Source organism: Trichosurus vulpecula, chromosome 8 (assembly GCF_011100635.1).
Source record: "Trichosurus vulpecula isolate mTriVul1 chromosome 8, mTriVul1.pri, whole genome shotgun sequence".
Classification (NCBI taxonomy): domain Eukaryota; kingdom Metazoa; phylum Chordata; class Mammalia; order Diprotodontia; family Phalangeridae; genus Trichosurus; species Trichosurus vulpecula.
The window spans coordinates 83,750,579-83,773,379 of record NC_050580.1 but is presented as its reverse complement, the minus strand read 5'-3'; the positions used below and the strand labels follow the sequence as shown (position 1 = coordinate 83,773,379).

Sequence of the window (22,801 nt, the reverse complement as noted above, 5' to 3'; positions counted from 1 at the left end):
GACAGCAAAGTACAAACACCTAATACTTTATACCCCAAGAGAACCACGTCCAGAAAAAAAATATACCCAAAGTGAATCCCATATGAGCACCCAAGCTTGATACTCCGTGGCTAAGAATCCTCTTTGTATAATTTTAAATGTCCCAAGAATTACACATCCACTTCCTGACCAACTGTTACCCATTTGGGGTATAGAGTACGTCATCAGCAGTGATCATAAAATACTCTGTGGTAAGATGGAACAGTAGAGTGGCTGAGATAGAGAAGAAGGTTTGGTTTAAAAAAAGAAGGAAAGAAGTCAGACATTTCATACAAACTAGTATAAGAAGCAACAGCTGTACATAGAAACCAGTTCTAACAGAAGAGACATTTGTACTAGTCTGTGACTAATCTTTCACTCAGATCTTGCAAGAGGAGATGTCACAATACTCAAAAGGTTAACATAGGAGCTTTTCCCATTTAAAAAGCCGGGTTGTCGCTAATCTAATAGATAAAAGGAAATTAGCAAAGTTATTTGCTAATTGCATAAATGTACTACATCTTGCTTTAGCCCATGCCTCACTAATAAGCTAAAAAACACAAGATATAGGCAGAAATCTAAGCACAGTCTTTGTAACTTCTAAGCAAGAAATTCCCAATTTCCCCTCTTCTGTCCCTAACCACCACTTATTGGTAATTAATGTAAAATTCCAACCTGATTACCTAATTGGAGTCAAAATTTTACGTTACAACTTGATCTAATCTATATATTATTTACAAAACTGAATACATAGAGTACACACAATAGCCCACTCTGGACGTGGATTTCTCCGAGTTACCTCTTGACTCCACTGCTAGTGTATGGTAGGAGGCCATCCATGACAGATAGAAGTAACTCATCTATCTAGAGCAAGCCATCACATGTTCTGTTTACTCAACACCAGTTTTCTAGTTTAAATAATTATTTTTCTGCCCAAATTTTAGATCCCAGACCTAGGGGCCCCTGCTTTTAGCAGCAGAGTTTCAAAGGAAAGAGGGTCGATATTGGGGGGAGGGGCGCAGGGGGTGGTGGATGGGAGAGGAAAGATAGGGAGAGTCCCAGAAGTGAGGAGGAGGAGAAATCATCATGCGTGGACAAACAGGACAAATTGTTTTTGTGCAGGAGAAGGGCTAAGATAACAAGATGGGAAAGCAGGGGGAACTTGAAATGGTTCAGAGGCAGTGGTGCCATGAGACTGTTGTTAGTGCCATCAATGGGAGGAAGGGAGTTCAGCTAGGAAACCTGAATTTCTCCGAATTCGGTGTGAATCCAGCCACTTCCTCCTCTGGATTGTCAAGGCTGTCACCACTGGAAGCTTACGTACAAGATCTGGCTTTAGGGAAAGCATTCATCCAGCTGGTGGCAGAGAACCATGGGGTAAGGCAGGACAAGCTAGGAGAGCCCTGGCCCTGGGGCAGGTAAGGGTGGGAGTGGGGTGGGGTGGGGGCTGCCATAGGTTCATGCCACAGGATTGAGCTGGACTGGTGTTGGATAAATCGACTGTGACCTCCTCGTGAATTGTACTGTGACATCCCTAGTCTCACCCTAAACCATTAATAAAGGAAAAGGCTTTTCAAAATATCACACATTCTGCTCCATTCTTTTTTATTGCCCAATTGTTCATTACATTTCCAATCACTTTACATAACCAGCCATTAATTCATTGTCACCTACTGTAAACCACTTCAGCAAGTTAATACAGAAAGCTTTGCATTTCAAAAAACTAGACACTTTAGTAACAATATTACAAAGGTTTTAGCTTCAAAAATAACCGAAAATGAAAAAAATAAACTTTTAAGGAATTAGCATCATAAAATTAATTTATTCCAAGTAAAAATACAAAATAATATTATGACATTGACCAGATATGAAAGTCCCTCCCGAAACAACTCTATTAATGATTGAGAAAGCACTCTTTAAAGAAAATACGAAATAAAATGAAAAATATGTAAATATGTTTAATTTTTTTCTTAGCAAAAAATCTTTCTAAAAATAACAATGAAAATTTTTGTCTCAGTACAAAGGCTACATTACTATTGAAAAAATACCAGCATGAAGAAAAGGTACATATTTGACAGTAGAAAAATGATTTCAGTGAATCACAATGTCTAAAGTTTGCAATGAAAATAAATCTGCAATAAAGATTTATGCCTTTTTTCTTTTCTTTTTTTTTTCTATTTTTTATACAAACAGTACAAACAGTATTGCACATAACAACAAATAGTCGAGGTTAGGTTATAGCCTTCAAAAAAACACTTCAAGTCTCACCCCAAGGAATGGCCACGGGAGGCCTGGAGGACCAGGCGCTTCGCAGGCAGGTTACATACAGTTCAGAACACCTTTTTGTGGATTTTTTTTTTAAAAAATAATTTTTTTTGAAGGACCCTCTCTTTTAATAGAACATTAACAACTGGGGGGGGGAGGGGCACACTTATTTACAAACAAAAGGGAACATGTTATAATTTAATAAACTAAAAAAGTTCTCTTTAAAAAAATACAAACAGAAGAACTCTTTCACAATTCTGGTCAGTCGTGCATAATCAACGCTTGATTAGAAATATACAAATTAAGGGAAAATATTTTTCACCGTCTATTCACAGCTCTCAGCACCAAATGGAGTTTGTTTTCAACCTATTCTCCACGGCAATGTTGAACTCAACTCTATGCTGTACGTCTTCCAGCTTTCTCTCTGGCGGGGTGATTTTAGTATGCGAAAGAGGGGTATGTCTTCAAAAAGTTTTGCTCCTTCCACACAACTAGGTAGGTTTCTGTAGGTTAGACAGGATCTTTAATATTATAGTTATAAAGCTCTAACTTCTTCATTTTCAAAAAAACCGCAAATAAGCATGAAAAAAATAAAGTTACCCATCTGTTAAATCATTTTTTCTTGCAGAATTAAATTAATATATATATTTTTTTCTGAATAAACTTACTTAGAAAATATCATTTTCTTTCCTATATTTCAAAATTGAGGTATTGCAAAGGATCATGTCAGCCAGAAAGCATGCCTTTTTCCTTAAAAAGAAAAAAAATCACCAGCCAACTGTTGGAAACTGTCTAGATATCAAAGGTAGTAAGTAGTGCATAACAAAAGGTCTCACAGATAAAACAAAACCAAAAGATGACATAAACAAAAATAACACACACACACACACACACACACACACCCATCCCGGTCATAAAGAGCATTATTACTCCAAAGCCCAGAAGTAACTTACACTCAAAAGGGAGAACTATAAGAAGCATTTGAAACTAATTAAAAAAAAACAAAACTTTTTTTTCCTTTTAGAAAACAAACCATAACATGTAAACCAATAATCACAACTGAACATTGGAGGAAAAAAACAACACAAAACCAAAATGCAACAAACTAAAAGACAGAACAATGACGTCACAGCGGCACATGCAGGAACACAAGCAGGAAAGTCTATTCTGCAGTGTCATAGGCCAGTCAGATTGTCCCCAGAATTGCAACACAGAGAAGGAAGAAGAGAAAACAAAGTTTACAGATTTTCACAATCATCAGTACACTATGTGTGTCTAGATATGGCTATCTGCAGCCCAGCAGTGCATGCTAAAAAAATGTCCACTGTGTTAGCAGGTCTGAATTGGATTCAAGCTTTGCAGGATCTGTTCAGGGAAGTAAGAAGTGAATTTCACAGCCAGAAACCCATCTCCTCCAATGTCGCCTTCCTTTGTGCAGACATTTCTTTAGCATCACCTTTTCCCCAACTTTCTGAAAATGTGCCTAGTTTGTCAATCTGACAATTTAGCTCTATAGATTGTATATATATATATATATGTTCCTAGTGTATGTAAGCTAATATGAGCTCTTTGGTTTTCTGGACAAAGGTCTGAAGCTATGTAAAATGGTACAAGCATTAGGAGATTGTAACTAAGAGCTCATGTTTTCATTAATATACCAGCTATGAACTGTCCAATTTGTTAATGTCTGACACAGTTAAGGTTGATCACAGTTAGACATAATCACTTTACTATATAAAATAAATTGCACAATCTATATATATTTATATATGTATATATATATAACAGAGCACCGCAAAGTACTTCATCTACCATCCACAAATTTGCTTTAAGAATATCCTACATCTAGGTTTAATAGTAGTTGTGATATAGGTCATTCTGTTAGGGGCTGTTCTTAATTTCATTAAGTATTTCTTTACTGAGGCATGCTTTCCTCCAGTCGACAACCAATTCTTTGGGGAAAAAAAAAGGAAAAAAAAACACCCCCAAACCATGGTGGTTGTGTTTTGTTTTTTTAAATGAGTATTTTGTAGCCTACGTAGATTCTTAATTTGTGCACCGTGGGCAAGTTTTATACTAGACGTTAGATATAAAATTTATTGCATGCAGCAACCTGATTAAGTAAACATGCAGTCAAAAGTATTGACCCTCCTTGGAAGCTTCCTGTGTGTGCGGATCTCTCCTTCCATCAGCGGTCGCTGTTTCTAACTCACAGGACGTGTGGTGTGGGTTTGTTTCATTCGATCGATACCCTAGCTTGAATAGAGTATTATGGTATTAACAATACCATTTTAATAGCAGCAAAAGCTATTGCAGCATACATTTATCGAACACTAAAAGACCTAACCAAAATCCTCAGCAGAACAAAAATCAAAAAAAAAGTGGAAAGGGGAAAAAAAAACCCAACCAAAAGCTACAGCTTATGAGGTAACATCCTTACAAGTCAAAATGGAGGCTTATTTTTCTTGAAGGGTTATTTTTACTCTAAATGACCGAAACTAAGGATTGCTGAACATCAGTGAAGTTGGTGCTACATCTGCCACCTACTTTATGAGGATTACCTTTGGTGAGTCATTTTCTAGGGCAACTCTAAAGTTTCTGAAAATAAGTGCATGCTCTGGTTTAAAAAATAAGAACAATTAGAATTCTACAAAAGCAAATTGTCATCACAAACATCGGCCTGATGGAGGCTGATTAGAATGGCAGTCTACAAATTGTCACTAGTGACAAGTCTTGGGTAAGAGTTAAGGTACCAAGCAGACAATGGGGGAGTCAAAGTGCGAGCCAGGACAGTTACACTCTGCAGGTTTGCATTATACCGGACACTGAGTTCAGTAATATGACTGTAAATAATAATAATAAAAAAGACCCATTTCTTCTTTAAAGTCGAGAACGAATGCACAGATTTCCAGAACACTCTAAGCCCGGAGGCAGCCGCTCTTTTCCCTCCAAGTTATGTACTCCAGTACTTGGGGCTGAGCTAGGCGCTGGACTCAGCTCCAGCGGAAGGGCACGTGGCGCGGGCGGTCTCCTCCCTCCTTCACCAGTGGCTTGTGGAACTCCCGCCCAGCTCGGGAGTGGATGCTGGCCCAACAGTATTCACAGTAATACTGCAGACAGGTAACGTTGGCACAAAAGAAGGGAGCAAATTTGCCACCGCAGCGGGTGCCCTGGCATTCATCGCACATCTGATCGTCCAGCACGTAGGGTTTCACTTCCACCTGAAGGGAAGGAGAGGGAGAGTCAGTTTGCACTGAGGGTCTCGCGCTCAAGACTTCCCAGCAACGTGAGGTTCTTTCAAGTGATGCGGTCTCCCCTTCAGAGGCTGCGGGCAATGCCATTCATTCACACTGCGCTGGGTGCGCTAAGACAAAATGAAATAATCCCTGCATTCCACGAGGGTACGTCCACTAGGCTCTGCGTTCTTTGAGAGCAGGGGATGGTTTTTGTCTTTTTTTTTTTTTTGGCCATTACTTAGCACATAGTAAAGTGCTGAAATAAATACTTATTAATAGTGAATATATGTGCCAAGCACATGCCGGGTGCTTTACAATAAATATCTCATTTGATCCTCATCATTTTCCCCATTTTAGAGACAAGGAAAATGAGGCAGAGGTTAGGTGACTTGTCCAGGGTCACACAGCTAAGTGTCTGAGGCTGCATTTGAACTCAGGTCTCCTTGACTCAAAGCCCAGTGTTCTATCCACTACCCCATCTAATTGCCACCTACAATCGAAATACTTCTCAGACATAGTAAAACAACCCACTGAACCACCAATGACCAACTGAGTGATTGAAATACTTCTTGAACATAGTAAAGATAATCCATTGTCCTGTTGGGATAAAAAGTCCTGTAGGTTTCACCAGCTGTGTAAGGTTATACTTCTGATTTTAGTAAATGAGGATTTAGTTAACCAGTCTGCATTCACCCCACCCACACCTTTCTTGGTTTTATGTCTTATAAGCCTTACACCGTAATGGCTTGACACTTAAGTCATTCCATATTGAAAATCCTTCAGTACTAGCCCTAGTTTGGCTGGGTGACCCTTGACAAGTCCATTAGCCTTATGAATCTCAATTTCCTCATCTGTAAAATTGGGATAACGGCACTTCTCTTAACAAGGTTGGTGTAAGCATCAAATGAGATAAGACATGAGACCTAAGAGATGCTTTTTGTAACCATAAAATGCTACATAAATGATCGAGCTATTTCTATGCTTTCTATGTTGTCCTCAGGAAAAGGCATTTAAGTGTGCAGTGACAACACGGTTTTCATCAACCTTCTAGTAGCGATGGACTCTACTTGAGTTTACCTTAAAAGCTATCACTCCTAGGGTTTTAAGCCTTGGCACTTACCGAATCTCTATTTCTGCTTTGGCCACTTTTAAGGATGCTTATCCCCTCCCTACCTCTGCTCTGGGTAGTTTTTCTAAAGTAGCCCAATGCCTGGCAAAGAGTGGGCACATTATAAATGCTTATTGATCTTCCACGGCCAATATCTGTTGGCTGATCCAGCCCTTAATGTAAAGATTCTCATTTTCAACCTGTAACACATAGGCCTTAGGTCTTGTGGCTGTGCCACAAGCCAGCGGGCTTGTCTTGTGTTTATGTAGCCACATTTTTCATAGTGTAATTTTTCTAGTTTAATTGGATGACTGGTTCCAAACGTGTGCTTTAAGTGAATTTGCCCCTAACGTTCCCACTATGATTTGGGCAAAGCAACATATACTTGAAGGTCAAGAGAGATTTTTCTCATCCTTGCCTAGGAATATAATCACTTTCCCACCTCAGGGCGATGAGTCACTAACTCCTATTTGGACCCCTTTTCTTCTTCGGGGTGGGGGAATAGATCCTGAGGACTATAGGTTGATGAAAAAATTTAAAATTAAAATTATATCAACAGATGGCATTATCAACACATTTTCACCCCTCCAATAACATGGTAGGTAGTGTTCACCTCATCATAACCTACTCATGCATCCTTCAAGGCTCAAGTCAAATCTTGCTTCCTTCCTTTTTTGCAAAGCTTTCTCTGACTCCCACCCACCCACCAGTGCCTCCTATGAACTCCAGTAGCATATCTCATCCAGACTCTCCATTTGACACCTACAACATAATGCCTTGTCATTGCTTACTACCTTTTCATGTACAATTAGATTGTAAGCTCCATGAACATGCTAACACAGAGCTGGGCACAGAGACTTTTAAATATCTACCCATTTAAATAATGCGAGGATGTATGAATACTCCTGGGAATCAGTGTAGCTTATTCTCTCCCTTTACCTAGACTGTTGGATCTAAAATTATAGATCCAATAAGCAAATGCAGTAGTTAGTTATCCCATTTCAGGCATAATTACAATGATCCAACTTCTCTTTTTGCCCTGGATAGTTTAGTTTTCTGACTTTGTGCCCATAGAACTTTAAAAGGCTGTGAGTGGTTCAAAAATCTTTTATTTCAGAATCACTCGGTCTCAGCAGTGGGGAGGGACCTCGGCAGTATCTTGTCCAACTTCTACCTGGCTCAGAGTCTCCTCCACGACATCTCTAATAAGTCCTCACACAACTTCCATTTTTCTGACTTCTCCACCATGCCCCAGGAATTACTGGGAAAATCTCATCATCCTGCAAGCTCTTACCCACTTTAGGACTCCACCTCATCACTGCCCTTGGTCTCTCTGATTGGAGGCTGGAGCATGAACTCCCAAGCCTCCATTTAAGGAGACAGTTCAGCTCAGACACTAACTTATTTCTCACCAGGCTGCATTACTTTAGGCCTTCTGTGATTGACTTTTCCACCATGCCCCAAGAAGCTCATTATTGGGGAAAACCTCATCATCCTGCAAGATCCTATCAGCTTTGAAACTGCACCTTATCACTACCCTCTGCCCCTCTGGTTGTAGGGTGGAGGCATGAACTCCAGAATCTTCATATAAGGAGGAAGCTCAGCTCAGAAGATCTCATTTCTCATCTGGCTTCACTACTTCAGGATTTCCCTTTTCCCCCATGTCCCCAGTCAGGTACCCTCCCTTCAACTCTTCCCTACCCTGCCCAATCCCACTTTTCAGTTCCTCTTGTGTGCTGTCCTTCCCCATTAGAAGTATAATGGAAAACTCAGGGGAAAAACAAGACAAAAATATCGGTCCAAACACCAGGACTCCACAGGCAGATGGAAGAAATGAAGCAATAGATTAAAAAAATGAAATGTGGTTATTCAGGAAAAAAATGGGAAAGAGAATAAATTGCTTAGAACGGAAGGTAGAAAACATGATTCAAGGTGTGGATTCCCTGAAAAGCAGAATGGAGCAAACAGTGCTCAATGTTCAAAGAGACAACAACAAAAAATTAGAACAAAGTCAAAAGATTGAAAGATTAGAACAAATAACAAATAAAGTCTTATCTGATCCTCATGACAACCCTATTGTTGGTAGGTACTATTATCATCTCCACTTTACTGATGAGTAAATGAGGCAGAAGGACATAAAGTGGAGGGAAGGGAAGGGAAGAAGCTTTCTCTAGTGCCTACAATGTGCCAGGCACTGTGCTCAGAACGTTTTACAATCATTCTATCATTTGATCCTCACAATAACCCTGGGAGACAAGTTGGTGTTATTCCCATTCTTACAGTATTTGTATCCCCAGCACTTGGCATAGTGCCTAAAACATAGGAGGTGCTTCATAAATGTTTATTGACTGACTTCTACTTGAAGTCCCCTCTACTGAGAAGGAACCCCATATCTCCTGATGCAACCCATTCATTCCTCTTTTGGAAAGCTCTGAAAAATAAGTACACAACCCCCTTCTCTGTGACCGATACTCTTGTCGGAATCAGAGAAATCTTCTCTACCTCAAATGTACCACCTTCATGAAGTTTTCTTTCTTTCCTCAGAAATCACATAGTACTCGGTACCTTTCAAACTAGTCTAACCTATGGGATTCTCATATTTACTAAACTGTATTACATATCTGTATATTGATCCTACTCCTATTGCTCCTAGGAGCTACCCGGGTGGGGGCACTATCAGTTCAATCACTGTGGTTTGGCCTCCACAATTCTGCGAGTTCCCAGGTCCTGCCTTTCTCCTAGGAAAGGATTTAGCTTCTCTAAGAACAAACATCATCTTGTCTGGCTTCATATTCCCTTGGTTTCCAGCCACAGGAGTCCATACAAGGCTGTAAACCTCATGTGTCAGTACTAGGTCTTTACTTCACATCTCCCCCCAGAGTCTAGACTGCTGAATGAAGGTCTGAAAATTACCAAAAACAGGAAATACTTTTTTCTATTTCCCTCACAAGTAATTTAGGAACATGTTTCCCATATGTGACATCATGTGAGCGCTCACTCTGAGAGCATCTGAGGGATGTCTGAGTAATGTCACTTTTCTTTCCTGTGTAGATTTATTACAGAGTTTGGCATACATTGTAGGACACTGCTTATTTATTCAATTTTTTTTAAAAAAGTATTGCTGTAGTATTTTGATTATTATTTCACTTTATTTCACAATAATCAGTCTCTCTCCTATTTTATTAGTGTATTTTGTAAACTATGCCCTTTAAGGGACAAGGATCTTTGAGGTTATGGTGACTATACTCCTTGATTCGGAGATAGTCTGACTCTATAGTTTCTAAGGTTTTAGCTACCTGTCCACCTTCTCTTCCCATCAAAATTAAATCACCACTGGGCAACAGTATTTTTAAAATGTCTAAGAAGGAAGCATGTGAAGTCAGGGATGAGGTTAAATCATAAAACTGGGGAATTTTCAGCAAAAAAGATCACATTAAAGATTCTAGCCAAGCCCACTTGCCCACAGAAACACCCCCCAGCAATGATGTAAAAGAGCATCCAATGAAGCAACGATCAAACAAAACCAAAGGAAAGAACCAATAAACTCCTCCATCTAGTTAAACACTGCACAAGTCGCCAGAAACCTGCAGGTGCTCTGGTTGGGGGGATTTTGGGGACTCACAAGCCAGCAACATCTCCACTAAATGGGTTCCAAAGCCAAGAGGATCCTAGCCTCAGCCTGTCCGAGCTGCAGGATAGGAAAAAGGCAGGTTATGGTAGATGAGTACTCAGAGACAGAGAAGATACAGAGGTGCCTCATTCAACCACATCAGGACTTTTTATTGTCCTCTCTGATGCCCTTTCAGGGCTTGTCAAGCAAAACCAGTCCCTAGTTGGTGACAAGGAGGAAGGGCCAAAACCAGTATCCATGCTGGGATACTAGGCAATGGAGGAGAAGGAAGCCAAGCAGTGAAGTAGAGGGCAAAGTCTAGACCCAATGCCTTGTTCCAGGCTGGAATTAAAGGGTTCCTAGAAGGGAAAGGAGCCAAATCCAGCCATGTCATGGCAGCAACGACAGTGTTAAGACTACAAGAGAGCAAGGGGGAGTGGGGAGAGAGAAGAAACGAGAGTGGGGGAAGGGAAGGAGGGGACAGAGAGAGAAAGAGAAAATACAGATAACAAAGAGTGAGATATACATGATAAGAGACTACAAAGATAGAGATTAAGTGCATATTAACCAGTGCTAGGGATACAAATGCAAACAAGACCATTCACGTTCTCAAGGAACTTACATTCTAATGGGGAAAGACAATACAGAAAAGTGTGGCAGAGATGGGATGTGGCACCGAGGCCTCCATCTGGTCAAGCCGCAGTAATGAGCTCAACTATCGGAGTCTGGGAACCCAGGAGCAGAGTCCATGGTTCAGGTCAAAGGGAGAAGAGAACGACAGTCTGAAAGTAGAAGGATGGAAAGACGAAGAATGGAAGAAGCTGAGGCCTAGCCAACTCACCCAAGAGTGTAGAAAGAAGGATAGCCTAGTTTCAAGCCAGAAACTAAAACTAGTGACAGGAGTAAATAGAAGAAAACTCCTCTCTCAAAGAAGAAATACTAAAGGTTAATAGAAGCCCATGAAATAAACCACAAAGTGAAAAAAAAAAACCAAGTCAACGAAAAGTACAATTAGAACCTGAGGGGAAAAACAAGACAAAAACATTGATCTGGAAACCAGGACTCCACAAGTGGATGGAAGAAATGAAGCAATAGATTAAAAAAATGAAAAGTTGTTATTCAGGAAAAAATGGGAATAAACAGAAAATAAACTGCTTAGAACAGAAGGAAGAAAACATGATTCAAGGTGTGAATTCCCAGAAGAACAGAATGGAGCAAACAAAACTCAATGATTCAATGAGACAACAACAGAAATCAGAACAAAGTCAAATGACTGAAAGATTAGAACAAATACCAAATAAAATCCTATCTGATCTTTGTGACAACCCTATTGTGGGTAGGTACTATTATCATCTCCATTTTACTGATAAGAAAATGAGGCAGAAAGAGAAAGGGTAGGGAAGGGAAGGGAACAAGCTTTCTCTAGTGCCTACAATGTGCCAGGTACTGTGCTGAGAACCTTTTACAAATATTTTATCATTTGATCCTCACAATAACCCTGGGAGGTAAGGTGGTACTATCCCCATTCTTACAGTTGAGGAAAATGAGACAGGATAAGTGACTTGCTCAGGGTCACGCAGCTAGTGAGTGTCTGAGGCCATATTTGAACTCAGGTCCTCCTGACTCCAGGCCCAGCACTCCGTCTACTGTACCACCACCTATCTCTAGGAAGGGCTATGTTCCTAGGCTTTTCTAGCTCACAAGGCTACTGAGACAAAAGCATACCAGTGATGTCCAATTTGGACTGGGTTATTGTCTGTTCCTTATATAAAGACAGACCAATTCTCTTCGCTATTCACTATTGGCGTTTAGGTAGCAGTCGTTCAGTTTTACCTAAACAAACAGCACTGAGACATTAAAGTCTACATACTCCTGTAGTAGGTGGACAACACCCTGCTATCCAGAGAGAGTCATGACCATATAGAGCAAACAGCATTTAGGACATGTTACAGTGAGTAGAAATTAAAAAACAAACAAAAACTGCAATCAAGCAAAACTGGCTTCCTAATGCAAACAGAGTTTGAACTGCAAGAACTGGTTTCTAAAATACACGCTTTAGAAAACTGATAAACTTTAAAAAAAATTATAGTGTCTAGTCCTAGTCGAGTGATGAGCCATCATCACACTTAACTGCAAGTTTGTCACTTGACTCATCAATTAGATGAAAACCTCTGAAGCTAACACATTCACATCATATAGTTAGCTCTGTGCCAGTCTTGCATTGCTAGGCCGTACCGGCTGGATCCGTCCTGCTACCTCCCCCAGCTAGTCTCTCTGTTGTTTCCTACTTGAAAAAGTTCTGGTAGCAAAGCTAATCACAAACTCTCTCCTTCCTCCCTGCTATTTCCTTCTAGTTTACTTAACATAAGGGAAGAAGATTCTCCTGCACCATTGTGTCATGAGGAAGGTAACAAGCGTTTATCTGCCATGTGTTAGCCCTGTGCTGACTACTTGACAAATATCTCATTCCATCCTCACAACAACCCTGGGAGGTCGGCGCTTTTGTTCTCTTCATTTCACAATTTAGGCACAGGGTGACTTGCCCAGGGTTCATAGCCAGCACGTCTCTAAGACTTAGCTTGGGTCTTTTGATCCCAGACCTATCACTCTATCCACTGTGCCACCTAGCCATGGATAGTGTGAATGTCCAGTGCAAATGAAATATAACCTCCCTCTGTGTGGGAAATGATGATTAACAAGCCACCTAGTCTTTCAGGAACAGGACGTTTGTTCTAGACCAGGAAGTCAAAATGTAAAAAGTGTAATGCAGTCAACTGTATGGCTTAATCTGATTCTCCAAAGCTTCAATCATTTAGAAATTGTAGCTTGTATTCCTCCTTGTCCTCTCCCTGTAGCTCTCTGACCCGACAAGCTACTTGGGTTGGCCAAGTCTAACTCAGCTGTGCCCACTGATCTGTAGACTCCTATAAGAGAGATGTACTGAACCAACTAGCTAATGGAACCACACAGCATAGCAGTTAACTTCTCAGTTGCTAAGTAATGACATTTAAGGCACTCTTACAAGATCTGTCCCTACTGAGGAAAAAAAAAAAAGGCTTGCCACAATAGGTACAGGTATCTTTGCTGAACAAAAATTAAAACAAAAATTTAGACATCATTAATGCTATGAATTTTGTGCCCCCAAAGTCCTAAAGAGACAAGTTTCAAAATAACCCAAAGTACCAAGCTATATTGATTTGAAACAGACTAAACAAGAGCCCTGATAGTCAGGAAACACACGAGATGTTTGGAAAATTAAAGAAAACCCTCCCCAAAATAGTTTTTGCTTAGCAAAATAGGCAGGGCTTTCTGGATCCAGCAAGCCCAGCATAATACCTCCAATGTCTCTGGTCTACACTACTCTCAGCATCCCCACTTTGACATTTGCTGATACATGATTTAGGGTAACTTAAAAAGTCATTAGGAGTGGTGATTTGGATTTCACTTTCTCTTTTTACCATAAAAATAGGATTTTTTGGCTTTTGTTTTTTTAAAACCATCTTCCTTGTTTGGAAATAGCAAACAATGCAGTTAAGGGATGCAGAAGATGTGCTGGGTGTTGGAATCAGGGAGACCTGAATTCAAATTCTGCCACACTAGTTGTGTGACTCTGGCCAAGTCATAACCTCTCTGGGCCTCACTTTGCTATGCTGTCAGATGAAACCTGACTCTGCCCTAGGGCAGGCAGCCTTTTTGTCATTTCATACTCCCAATTCAACCCTGCCATCTCAGAGTTTCTCTTAAGTCTGCCTCTTCTTGGTTCTCTGAATTTCAAATTTAAAAAGGTAATCAAGGTAAAATTTTTTGTCAAGGAATCTTGGTAGTACTATGACTGAAACCTATCAAGATAGAGTGGGATATTTAATTAATCTTACTGGTGACACTACAAGATATGTTTCCATGGAGGTCAAATATAGAAAGAAGGCTCCATATATCATATTAATAGCGCCACTTTTTATGGCAGCAAAAAGCCTAGAATCAAGGTGGGTTCCTCTCAGGCTATGGCTGAACACACTAAGGTATCTGAAAGTAATGGAATATTACTGTGCCATAAGAAACAGTAAATGTGAAGAATTCAGAAAAACATGGGAAGACTCATATGACTTGATGCAGGGTGAAGCAGGCAGAACCAAGAGAACAATATAAGCAACAACTACAATAAAGCAAATGAAATTAACACTAAAAGGCACCCAAACTCAGATGACTTGGAGTAATTAATCTTGGTCCTAGAGAACAGATGATTGGAGAATGATTTAGAACTATGGCCAAAGGGCTATAAAACTGTGCATACTCTTTGAACCAGCAATACCATTACGGAGAGATCAAAGAAAAAGAAAAAGGACCTGGATGTACAAAAATATTTATAGCAGCCCTTTTCGTGAGGGTAAAGAATTGGAAATTGGGGAAATGCCCATCAATTGGGGAATGGCTGAACAAGTTCTGGTATATGAATGTGATGGAATATTATTGTGGCTATAAGAAATGACAAGGGAGATGTCTTCAGAAAAACCTGGGGAGACCTATATGAAGTGACACAAAGTCAAGTGAGCAGAACCAGGAGCAGAATCAGGAGAACAGCAGTAGTTTTAACATGATCAGCTGTGAAAGATTTAGCTACTCTAGTCAATATAATGATCCAAGACAATTCCAAAGTACTCACAAAAAAAAAAATAGCTATCTACTTTTCAGAGAGAACTGATGAACTCTGAGTATAGATTGAAACATACTTTTTCATTTAAATTTTCTTGCTTTTTTGTGCCATGGCTAATGTGGAAATGTCTTGCATGACTTTACATAAATAGCTGGCATCATATTGTTTACCTTCTCAATGGGTGGGAGAGGGGCTGGAGGGAGGGAAAGAATTGGGACCTCAAAAAAAATTTTAATGAATGTTAAAATAAATAAAGAATAATTATAAAAATATGATAAAACACACTTCCCTCCCCTTGGTGAAGTAGAAGATGACAGGAATAGAATACTGCAAATCCTCTCAGATATGATCAATTTTTAAACTCTTTTTCTTTGTTAGAGCAGCGCATGAAATATCAATAAATGGTTGCGATTAAAAAAATAAGAGGCAGTAAGAAGACTTAAATTTAAAAGATATAATAATGGATCTAAGCAAATCCTCCCTCATCTGTTGGAGCATCCTATCACGTCACCAAAGTGACAGCTGAGCAGAGAGACGGCAACAGCCTTTTGCTCAGCTCACTGACGTCTCACTAGAACAAATCTAAGCACCAAAGTTCTAACTTTGCCTCTGAGTGTTCTCAGGGCCTGGGGGATAGGGCACAGAAGTTTGGAATGGTAGAGAGGGAACAGGAGAGGAAGAGGAAGGTGGCTGGAAGGAGTTGTTCAATTAGGTTTATGAAGGAGAGAACTGGAAAAGATGTAGCCCAGCCCTTACCCAAATCATGAATCTTTTCCTGTACCATCCCTGAGAACTGGTAATCAAGCCTCTTTGATTAAACTTCTCCAGGAAAAAGAAATACACAATAGAAACCCCATGCCTATTAGTCTATTCTAGATTTCCTCTGCTCATACCAGTCCAAATCTACTTCCTTCTAACTTCTACCAATGAATGGGCCACAAAGAGATTCTGCTCTTCTTCCTTTTGCCCTGGGAGTCCTACTCTCCTCACCAATCTTACCCTGCTATCTGCCCCTGGAACCCAAAGTAACCGAGCATCAAAACACCAATTCAGTGCCATTCAACTCAATAAGACCCTTAGGGACAAATACAGGCAGTTGCATGGGACATGGGTAGAGTACTGGGCTTGGGGTCAAGAAGACCCAAGTCTGAATTCCAACTCAGACTCTTATGTCTTATGCTACATGAATCCTGGCCAAGTCATTTCTCCTCTGGGCTCCATTTCCTCAACCATAACAGGGGCATGGATGAGATGGGTCCTTTTTCACTCTAAATAGATTATCTTATGATCCTAAGGCACTGGGCTAGAAACCTAGATGCCAGAAATACAAAGACAAAAATAAAGGGATTATCAGGGAGTTCATATTCCATTGGGAGAAAACAACATGTGCAGAAGTAAGAAAATACAAACTATATAGAAAGTAGTTGGGGAGGGAAGATATACTAAACAAATGGAGGAAAATTACAAAAGGTCTCATGTGGGAAGCAGTACTAGAGTCAACTCTTGAACAGAGGCAGGGATTCCTAGAAGTGGGGATGAGGAAAAAAGGCATTCCTGGCATGGGAGACTGCCTGTGCAGTCAGGGAGGCTAGAGTTTCATCAGTGAGGAATAGCTAGTAAGCAGATGAGTATGTTTAAAATAAAAAGTATACAATCAATCTAGAAAACTAGGCTGGAGTCAGGGTGTGAAAAAGCTCTGGATGCCACAGGAGCTGGTGTTCTACCCTGGAGGCAATAGGGAGCCAATGAGGCTTCTTAACCAGGTGAGTGACATAGTCAGACTGGTGCTTTAGATAGCTATGTGGAAGATGGACTGGAGCAGGCAGGCACTGAAGACAGGGAGACCAATGAAAAGGCTATGCAATAGCACAGGTGATGACAAGGGCCAAATGAAGGTGATGGCTATGAGAATAGAGAGAGAAGGGGAAGACAGGAGAGAAGTCACACATGCAGAAAGTACACTTGGCAACTTAGGGACTATGAGGTGTGAAGGAGCTTGAAGAGTCAACAATGGCCCCAAGGTAGCAAACCTGGGCGACTCAGAGGATGCACAGAACCATAGACTCACAGGCCATCAGGTCCAGTTCCCTCCATTTACAGAAAAGGCGGGGAGGCAGAGGGAAGTGAAGTGCTTCACCCAAAGTCACAGAAACAGTCAGGGGCAAGGGCAGGTTAAAACTTGGGAGGAGCAAAATGGAGGAAGATGACCATGCCCCACCACCTTTTCACAGAATCACTCTGCCTCCCAGGGGTGCCCTCAAAAGAAATAAAGTTAGGAAGAGGGTGGATTGAGATATGGTGAGTTTGAGATGGCACATAGCCACATGGAACTGTCCAACAAGCACTGGGCATTATTACCAAATGAAACTCAGGAGAGAGAAGAGGGCTAGATACAGAGAATGGATTCACCTGCATAGAGAAGACAGGTGCATCGGTGGAATCTGCTGAGATCATGCTGAGAGAGAATATTAAAAAAAAAAAAAAGAGAGAAATGTGGGTTCAAGATAGACTGCCATGGCAGGAGGAGGGCAGGATATGGAGAAGGAGCCAGAAAAGGAGATGAAGGAGATGAAGACGACTCAGACGGGAGAACCAAGAGAGCAGAGTGTCTGTTCACTACAGATATCTAGCTACCCATAGACAGGAGGGTAAATAAAGGTTTACTGAAAATGAAAAATGGTTACATTCAGGGCTTATCCCTTTAGAGGATTTCATTAGAAAAATCTTTCTCTTGATTTATGAGACTGAGGGGAATACATTTATTTGGGGTCACAAAGAACAGAAGACATAAGAGCTTTAACATCTCACACGTTCTCTTGGCATCATGGTTAAAAATATCATTAGAACTGTTAGGAAAATTATGGATGCTATACTTTGCCCTGATGATGCCTGATATTACTTGGAATCCATTTGGGAGGCTAATCTTTGTGACAAAGAGGCAAAAGCCAATTTGACACTAAAATTTGCATCTAATTTGCAGGTTTAGAATTATTTCACTATCAAAGGAAACTTGTCAGTACAAATAATATTTTCTAAATAAAAAGATAAGTCCTTTACCTAGAGAACAACTCTTATCTACCATACGAATTATGAAGTCATCCTATATTTTGGCTGATACCAAAAAAAAAAAAAGAGTAACACTTTCCATTTAGGTAGTGTTTTAAGATTTTTAAAAAAGTATGTTCCTCACAGCAATGTCATGAGGTTAAAAAATTGCAAATATTATCACACCCATTTTAAGGAGGAGGAAGCTGAGGCCTCGAGGTAACACGGTTTGCTGGGCAGTTATACAGTTCGTTGACCTGGTGCTAGGTTTTCTGGGTTTCAGACCAGTGTTCACTATGCTATCCTTTATTTTGTTCTCCCCATTAGGAGCTGAGAGCATATGAAATAGATGGTGTTTAAAAAAAACCCAAAACCAAAAGCAATCACCCCACCTAGCAATTAGCTCTTGGCAAAGAAAAGTGATCAGCGTCAAGCTCATGAAACCCCCTTTTTATGTCCTCAGAGTCTTGAATGAAGGCAGAAGGCAGCCATTAAACAGTCTGGCTGAAAAACTGCAATAATAAAACTGCTGGAATAGCACTTTTAACTTTCCAAAGTACTTTTGCATCATTTATTACATTTTTACCTTGACATCTCTGTGAATGATGGAGGGTTTATTTTTATCACCATTAGACAGAGAAGAAAACAGAATGTAAGCATTTTGCTCAAGGTCCTAAAACTTTTCCATGGCAGGGCTGCTTTTCCTAGGTGTCTCAGGACTCTCTCAGTCAGGGACCTCTTTCCACTTAACTCTATTCTCTTGAAGCGGTGGCAATATAGTTGCAATTGATTAACTGGATAAACATTGAATTCAAAATATACCTAACACGGTCTTGCTGTTATTAAGTGATGAATGCCCTTTTTTCCCCCAAGTAAATATAAGCTGAAGTCATGGATCCTGTCTCTCTCATTTGCTGTCAATGATTCTCTGTAACAAGGGCATCAGCTACGTGACCCCTTAAGAACATAAAAGCTCTGCTCCCCTCATCTTGGCAAATGTTATCAAGCCATTGAATTTCTGTCATATTATACTAAAAACAGCTTCTTAAAAGGCTGAATTATGTGAGTGAAAGTCAAAGTGTAGGAGAGACAGTGAGAAACTTAGCTGAAGATTTATCAACCAGATTTTTTTCCTATAAAGCATTAGAAACAAAATGGAAGTATAATAACAGCTAGCATTTATATAGTTCATTAAAGTTTGCAAAGCACTTCGCAAATATTCTCTCTCATTTTATCCTCACGACAACCCTGGGAGGTAGGTGCTACTATTATCCCCATTTTACAGAGAAGAAAACCGAGGCAGATAGAGGTTAAGTGACTTGCCCAGCGTCGCGCTGCTAGTGTCTGAGTCTGACTGAAGTCAGTTCTTCCCCACTCCCAAGTCCAGCACTTTCTCTGCTATGTCTTGCTTCATAAAATACCTGTGTACCTGAAAGATGGTGTGTAAACTGATGTCTTTGTAAATCAAGTTTTAAATTAAATGAGCTCAGGAGAGCTTATTATTTAAGGGCTAGGTGGTTTTGAAAAGTGGAAAACTCACTTCATTATTTATCTGACATGAGTGTACATATGTCTACGCATATAGTGTGACAGCTATTATGTAATATGTGATATATACAAATCTTGATATACTGTGTCTAATAAATTGAGTGGGAACTCAAAAACTCAATCCCGATTCAAACTCACTAAGTATTTACTAAGGGCTCTTGGGGGCATAGTCCCATGGTTGGTGGTTTATTTTTTTCTATTCCATTTCACAGATGCCTTTTCTTTTACATCAGTAACATCCTTACCCACCGAAACCCCTCCCCCTCCTTATAACAAATAAAAATTCTGAAGCAAAACTGACTGTACAAACTACCACTTTTGATACCATATGTGACATTTTGCACTGGTCTTCCATCTCTTTATCAGGAAGAGAGAGGTAGGCCTCTTTGCTTAGTGTTATATAAAGAAGACAATATAAGGGTAAGTCATGGTCTCTATCCTCAAGGAGCTTAGGATCTAAATGACATACACAGGGAGTACTCACATATGTATATCTATGGATCTATGGCATATACACAAAGTCACATAATCATTTGGTGCCATAGAATTTTATGTCAGCTTGGGTAATTCTAGAGGAGAGCAGAAAAGGTAATAAAGTCAACGTAGGCTTTGTGGGAGAGCTGGGACTTGGATGGGAAGGCAGGATTGGGGAGGGCGTCCCAGGGAAAGATGAGGTCCAGAGTCAGGACTGAGCAAGGCATATGAGCAGGGCAAGGAGGTGATCAGGTAGGTGGAAGCACAGGTTCCATTTATACTTTGGTGAGTAAATAGTAGGAAAGATTACTCAGCAGACAGACAGAGCATCTAGGTAGGCAGCTAGGTGGCAAAGTGGACAGAATACTGAATTTGCAGTCAGGAAGACCTGAATTGAAATCTCTCATTTGACACTTTATAGTTGTGTGAACCTGGGCAAGCCACTTCATCCTCTCTTGTCCTCAGTTTCCTCATCTGTAAAATGGGGATTATAGTTGCTACAGCCCCCCAGGTTGTGAAGACAAATGAGATCACCTATGTAAAGAGCTTAGCAAACCTTAAAGTACTATATAAGTAATGAGAGCTATGGTTGTTGTTCTTATCTTGAAAGCAGGTGAGGTGATGTTCCCACTGCCTTTCAGGCTGGACAGACCTGGTGTGGTGGAGTGCTGTGACTATTTCTGGGTGTCCTTTTTTTGGAAAAACATTAACCAGAAGAAGCTTCTCCAGAAAATGGCAACTAAAGAGATGAGGAGCCTGAAGACTATGGCACACAAGCATCTAGTGCTGAAGCTGGTGGCATTCAGACTCCAGAAGGGAACATGCAGGTAAGTCAAGGCAGCTGTCTTCAGGTAGCTGAAAGACTGACATGGAGAAGCTTGCGCTTCTTAGCTTCAGGGGGCAAGGCAGAAGTTGTAGAGAGACCAACTGAGGCTCAATGTTAGGAAAACCAGTCATCAAAAGTAACCAACAGTGGAGAGGGCTCTCTTGGGAGGCAGTGAGGGGTGGGTGACCACTTGGTGAGGGCATTTTATAGGCAATGACTACTGAAGCACAGGCTGGAATGGATGGTAGTTCTAATTCCAAGTCTGTGATTCTGTGAAAAATTTCAACTTGAACCCCAGGGCAATAGGGGGTCACTAAAGGTTTCTGAGCAGGAGAATGACAAAGGACAACTAGCCTTACACTACTGGGCAGGGTATGGAGAAGTATAGAGGGACTGCAGTTATCCAGGGAGAGACTGATAAATGTGTGGCTGGAAGGGACTCTACGGGTCCCTGCCTTGGCCCATGGTCACAGAGACAGTAAGCTGCAAAGCTGGGATTCAAACCCAATTGTTCCAGCTCTCAGGTTAGTACCTTCCACTGTACCACATGCCTAGACTAGCTTGGTTCCCATGGGAACTGAAGTGAAGGGATAGCTACAGGCAATGGAAGAAATCACAAAACTCAGTGACTGGTTGGTTTTTAAGGGACAAAAGGGAACAAAGAAGAAGAATTGACTCCAGTATTGAGAGTATGGGAGAACTAGGGCCCTACTGACTGAAATGGGTAAACTGGGAAGAGGAATAACCCAGGGGAAAAGAATGTGGAAGGAAAGGGGTTCTGCTGCAGACAAGTTTGAGGAGACAGAAGGACATTCAATTCAAGCTGTGAATGATCTGCTGTGACCAAGACACTGTGCTAGGCACTAGGAAAACAAAAATAAAAAGGAAAACATTGCCAACCTCAGGGAGTTTATAGTCTATGGCCCAAATGCGCAAGCAGAAAATACAAAGTTTATAAAAAGCAAAGCCAAATAGTTTGTAGAAGGAGAATGCTCTAAAAATGGCAGTGAGATGAGAGGAGGAATCAAGAAAGGGCTCATGTAACAACTGAGCTATGCTTTGAAGGAATCTAGGGATTCAATGATGAGGTGGAAGTTAGGAAGGGGCACATTCTAGACTTGGACAAGTTCTAAACCATTTGGCACAATGGCAAAGGGGATGGAGACACAGTGTCATATTCAGGAGACAACTAGCAAATTAGTTGGACTAGAACATGGTGTGTGTGAAGGAAAAGAATATGAACTAAGACTAGAAACGTAGGTGGGAAACAGATGGTGGAGAGTTTTCAGTGTGAGCTAAGGAGTTTGTATTTTATCCCAGAGTGAAAAGTCACTGAAGATTTGTAAATGAGGGGGAAACAAGGTTAAATCTGTGTTTTAGGAATTCATTGGCAGTTGTGTGGATGGATGTGTGTGTGGGGGCAAAGACTAGAGTCAAGGAGACCAATTACGGGGCTACTGGAAGAGTCCAGATGAGAGGGCAGACGTTAGGTGAGCAAATCGAGGAGGACAGATAAGGGAGATGTTATGGAGACAGGATCAATAAGATTTGGCAACTGATAAGATATAGAAATTAAGGGAGATAGGCCTATGGCATACCCAGGGAGAGATGTTCAGCAGGGAATGGATAATGTGGGACTGAAGTTCAGCAGAGAGAATGAAACTGGATAGATACATTTGGGAGTCATTGCCATAAAGATACTGAAAATGAACCCATAGAAGCCCACAAGATCACCAGGGAAATAGTACGCATAAGGAAACCATAGAAGCTTATGAGGTCACCAGGAAATAGTAACATGGAAGTTCATGAGATTACCAGGAATAAGAATGGTTAAGATGAGACTATGAAAGTATGGATAAGAAAAGACTATAAAAGAAAGAGAGGGGATAGTGAGGGTGAAAACTGCCAGAGGAGATAGGGGAATCAATCAAAGACATATGTACAGTGGTTACATGTAGCATTAAGAAAATGCCATCAGAGAAAAAAGGAGGAGGGAAGGGATGAGATGGTGTGGGGAAGA

The 22,801-nt window shown here is 40.7% G+C and overlaps 1 protein-coding gene across 4 annotated transcripts in view; it reads right to left on the bottom strand.

Moving 5' to 3' along the window:
• Window positions 1–1,602: 1,602 nt before the first annotated feature.
• The window catches only part of CPEB3 (cytoplasmic polyadenylation element binding protein 3), a 177,857-nt gene continuing 156,658 nt past the window's right edge, over window positions 1,603–22,801 (bottom strand). For all 4 annotated transcript variants that reach the window (XM_036737212.1, XM_036737211.1, XM_036737213.1 and 1 more), the window contains exon 10: window positions 1,603–5,504. In XM_036737212.1, coding sequence (XP_036593107.1) covers window positions 5,277–5,504 — 228 coding nt within the window. In that variant the 3' untranslated portion in view covers window positions 1,603–5,276. The remainder of the gene's footprint in view (window positions 5,505–22,801) is intronic.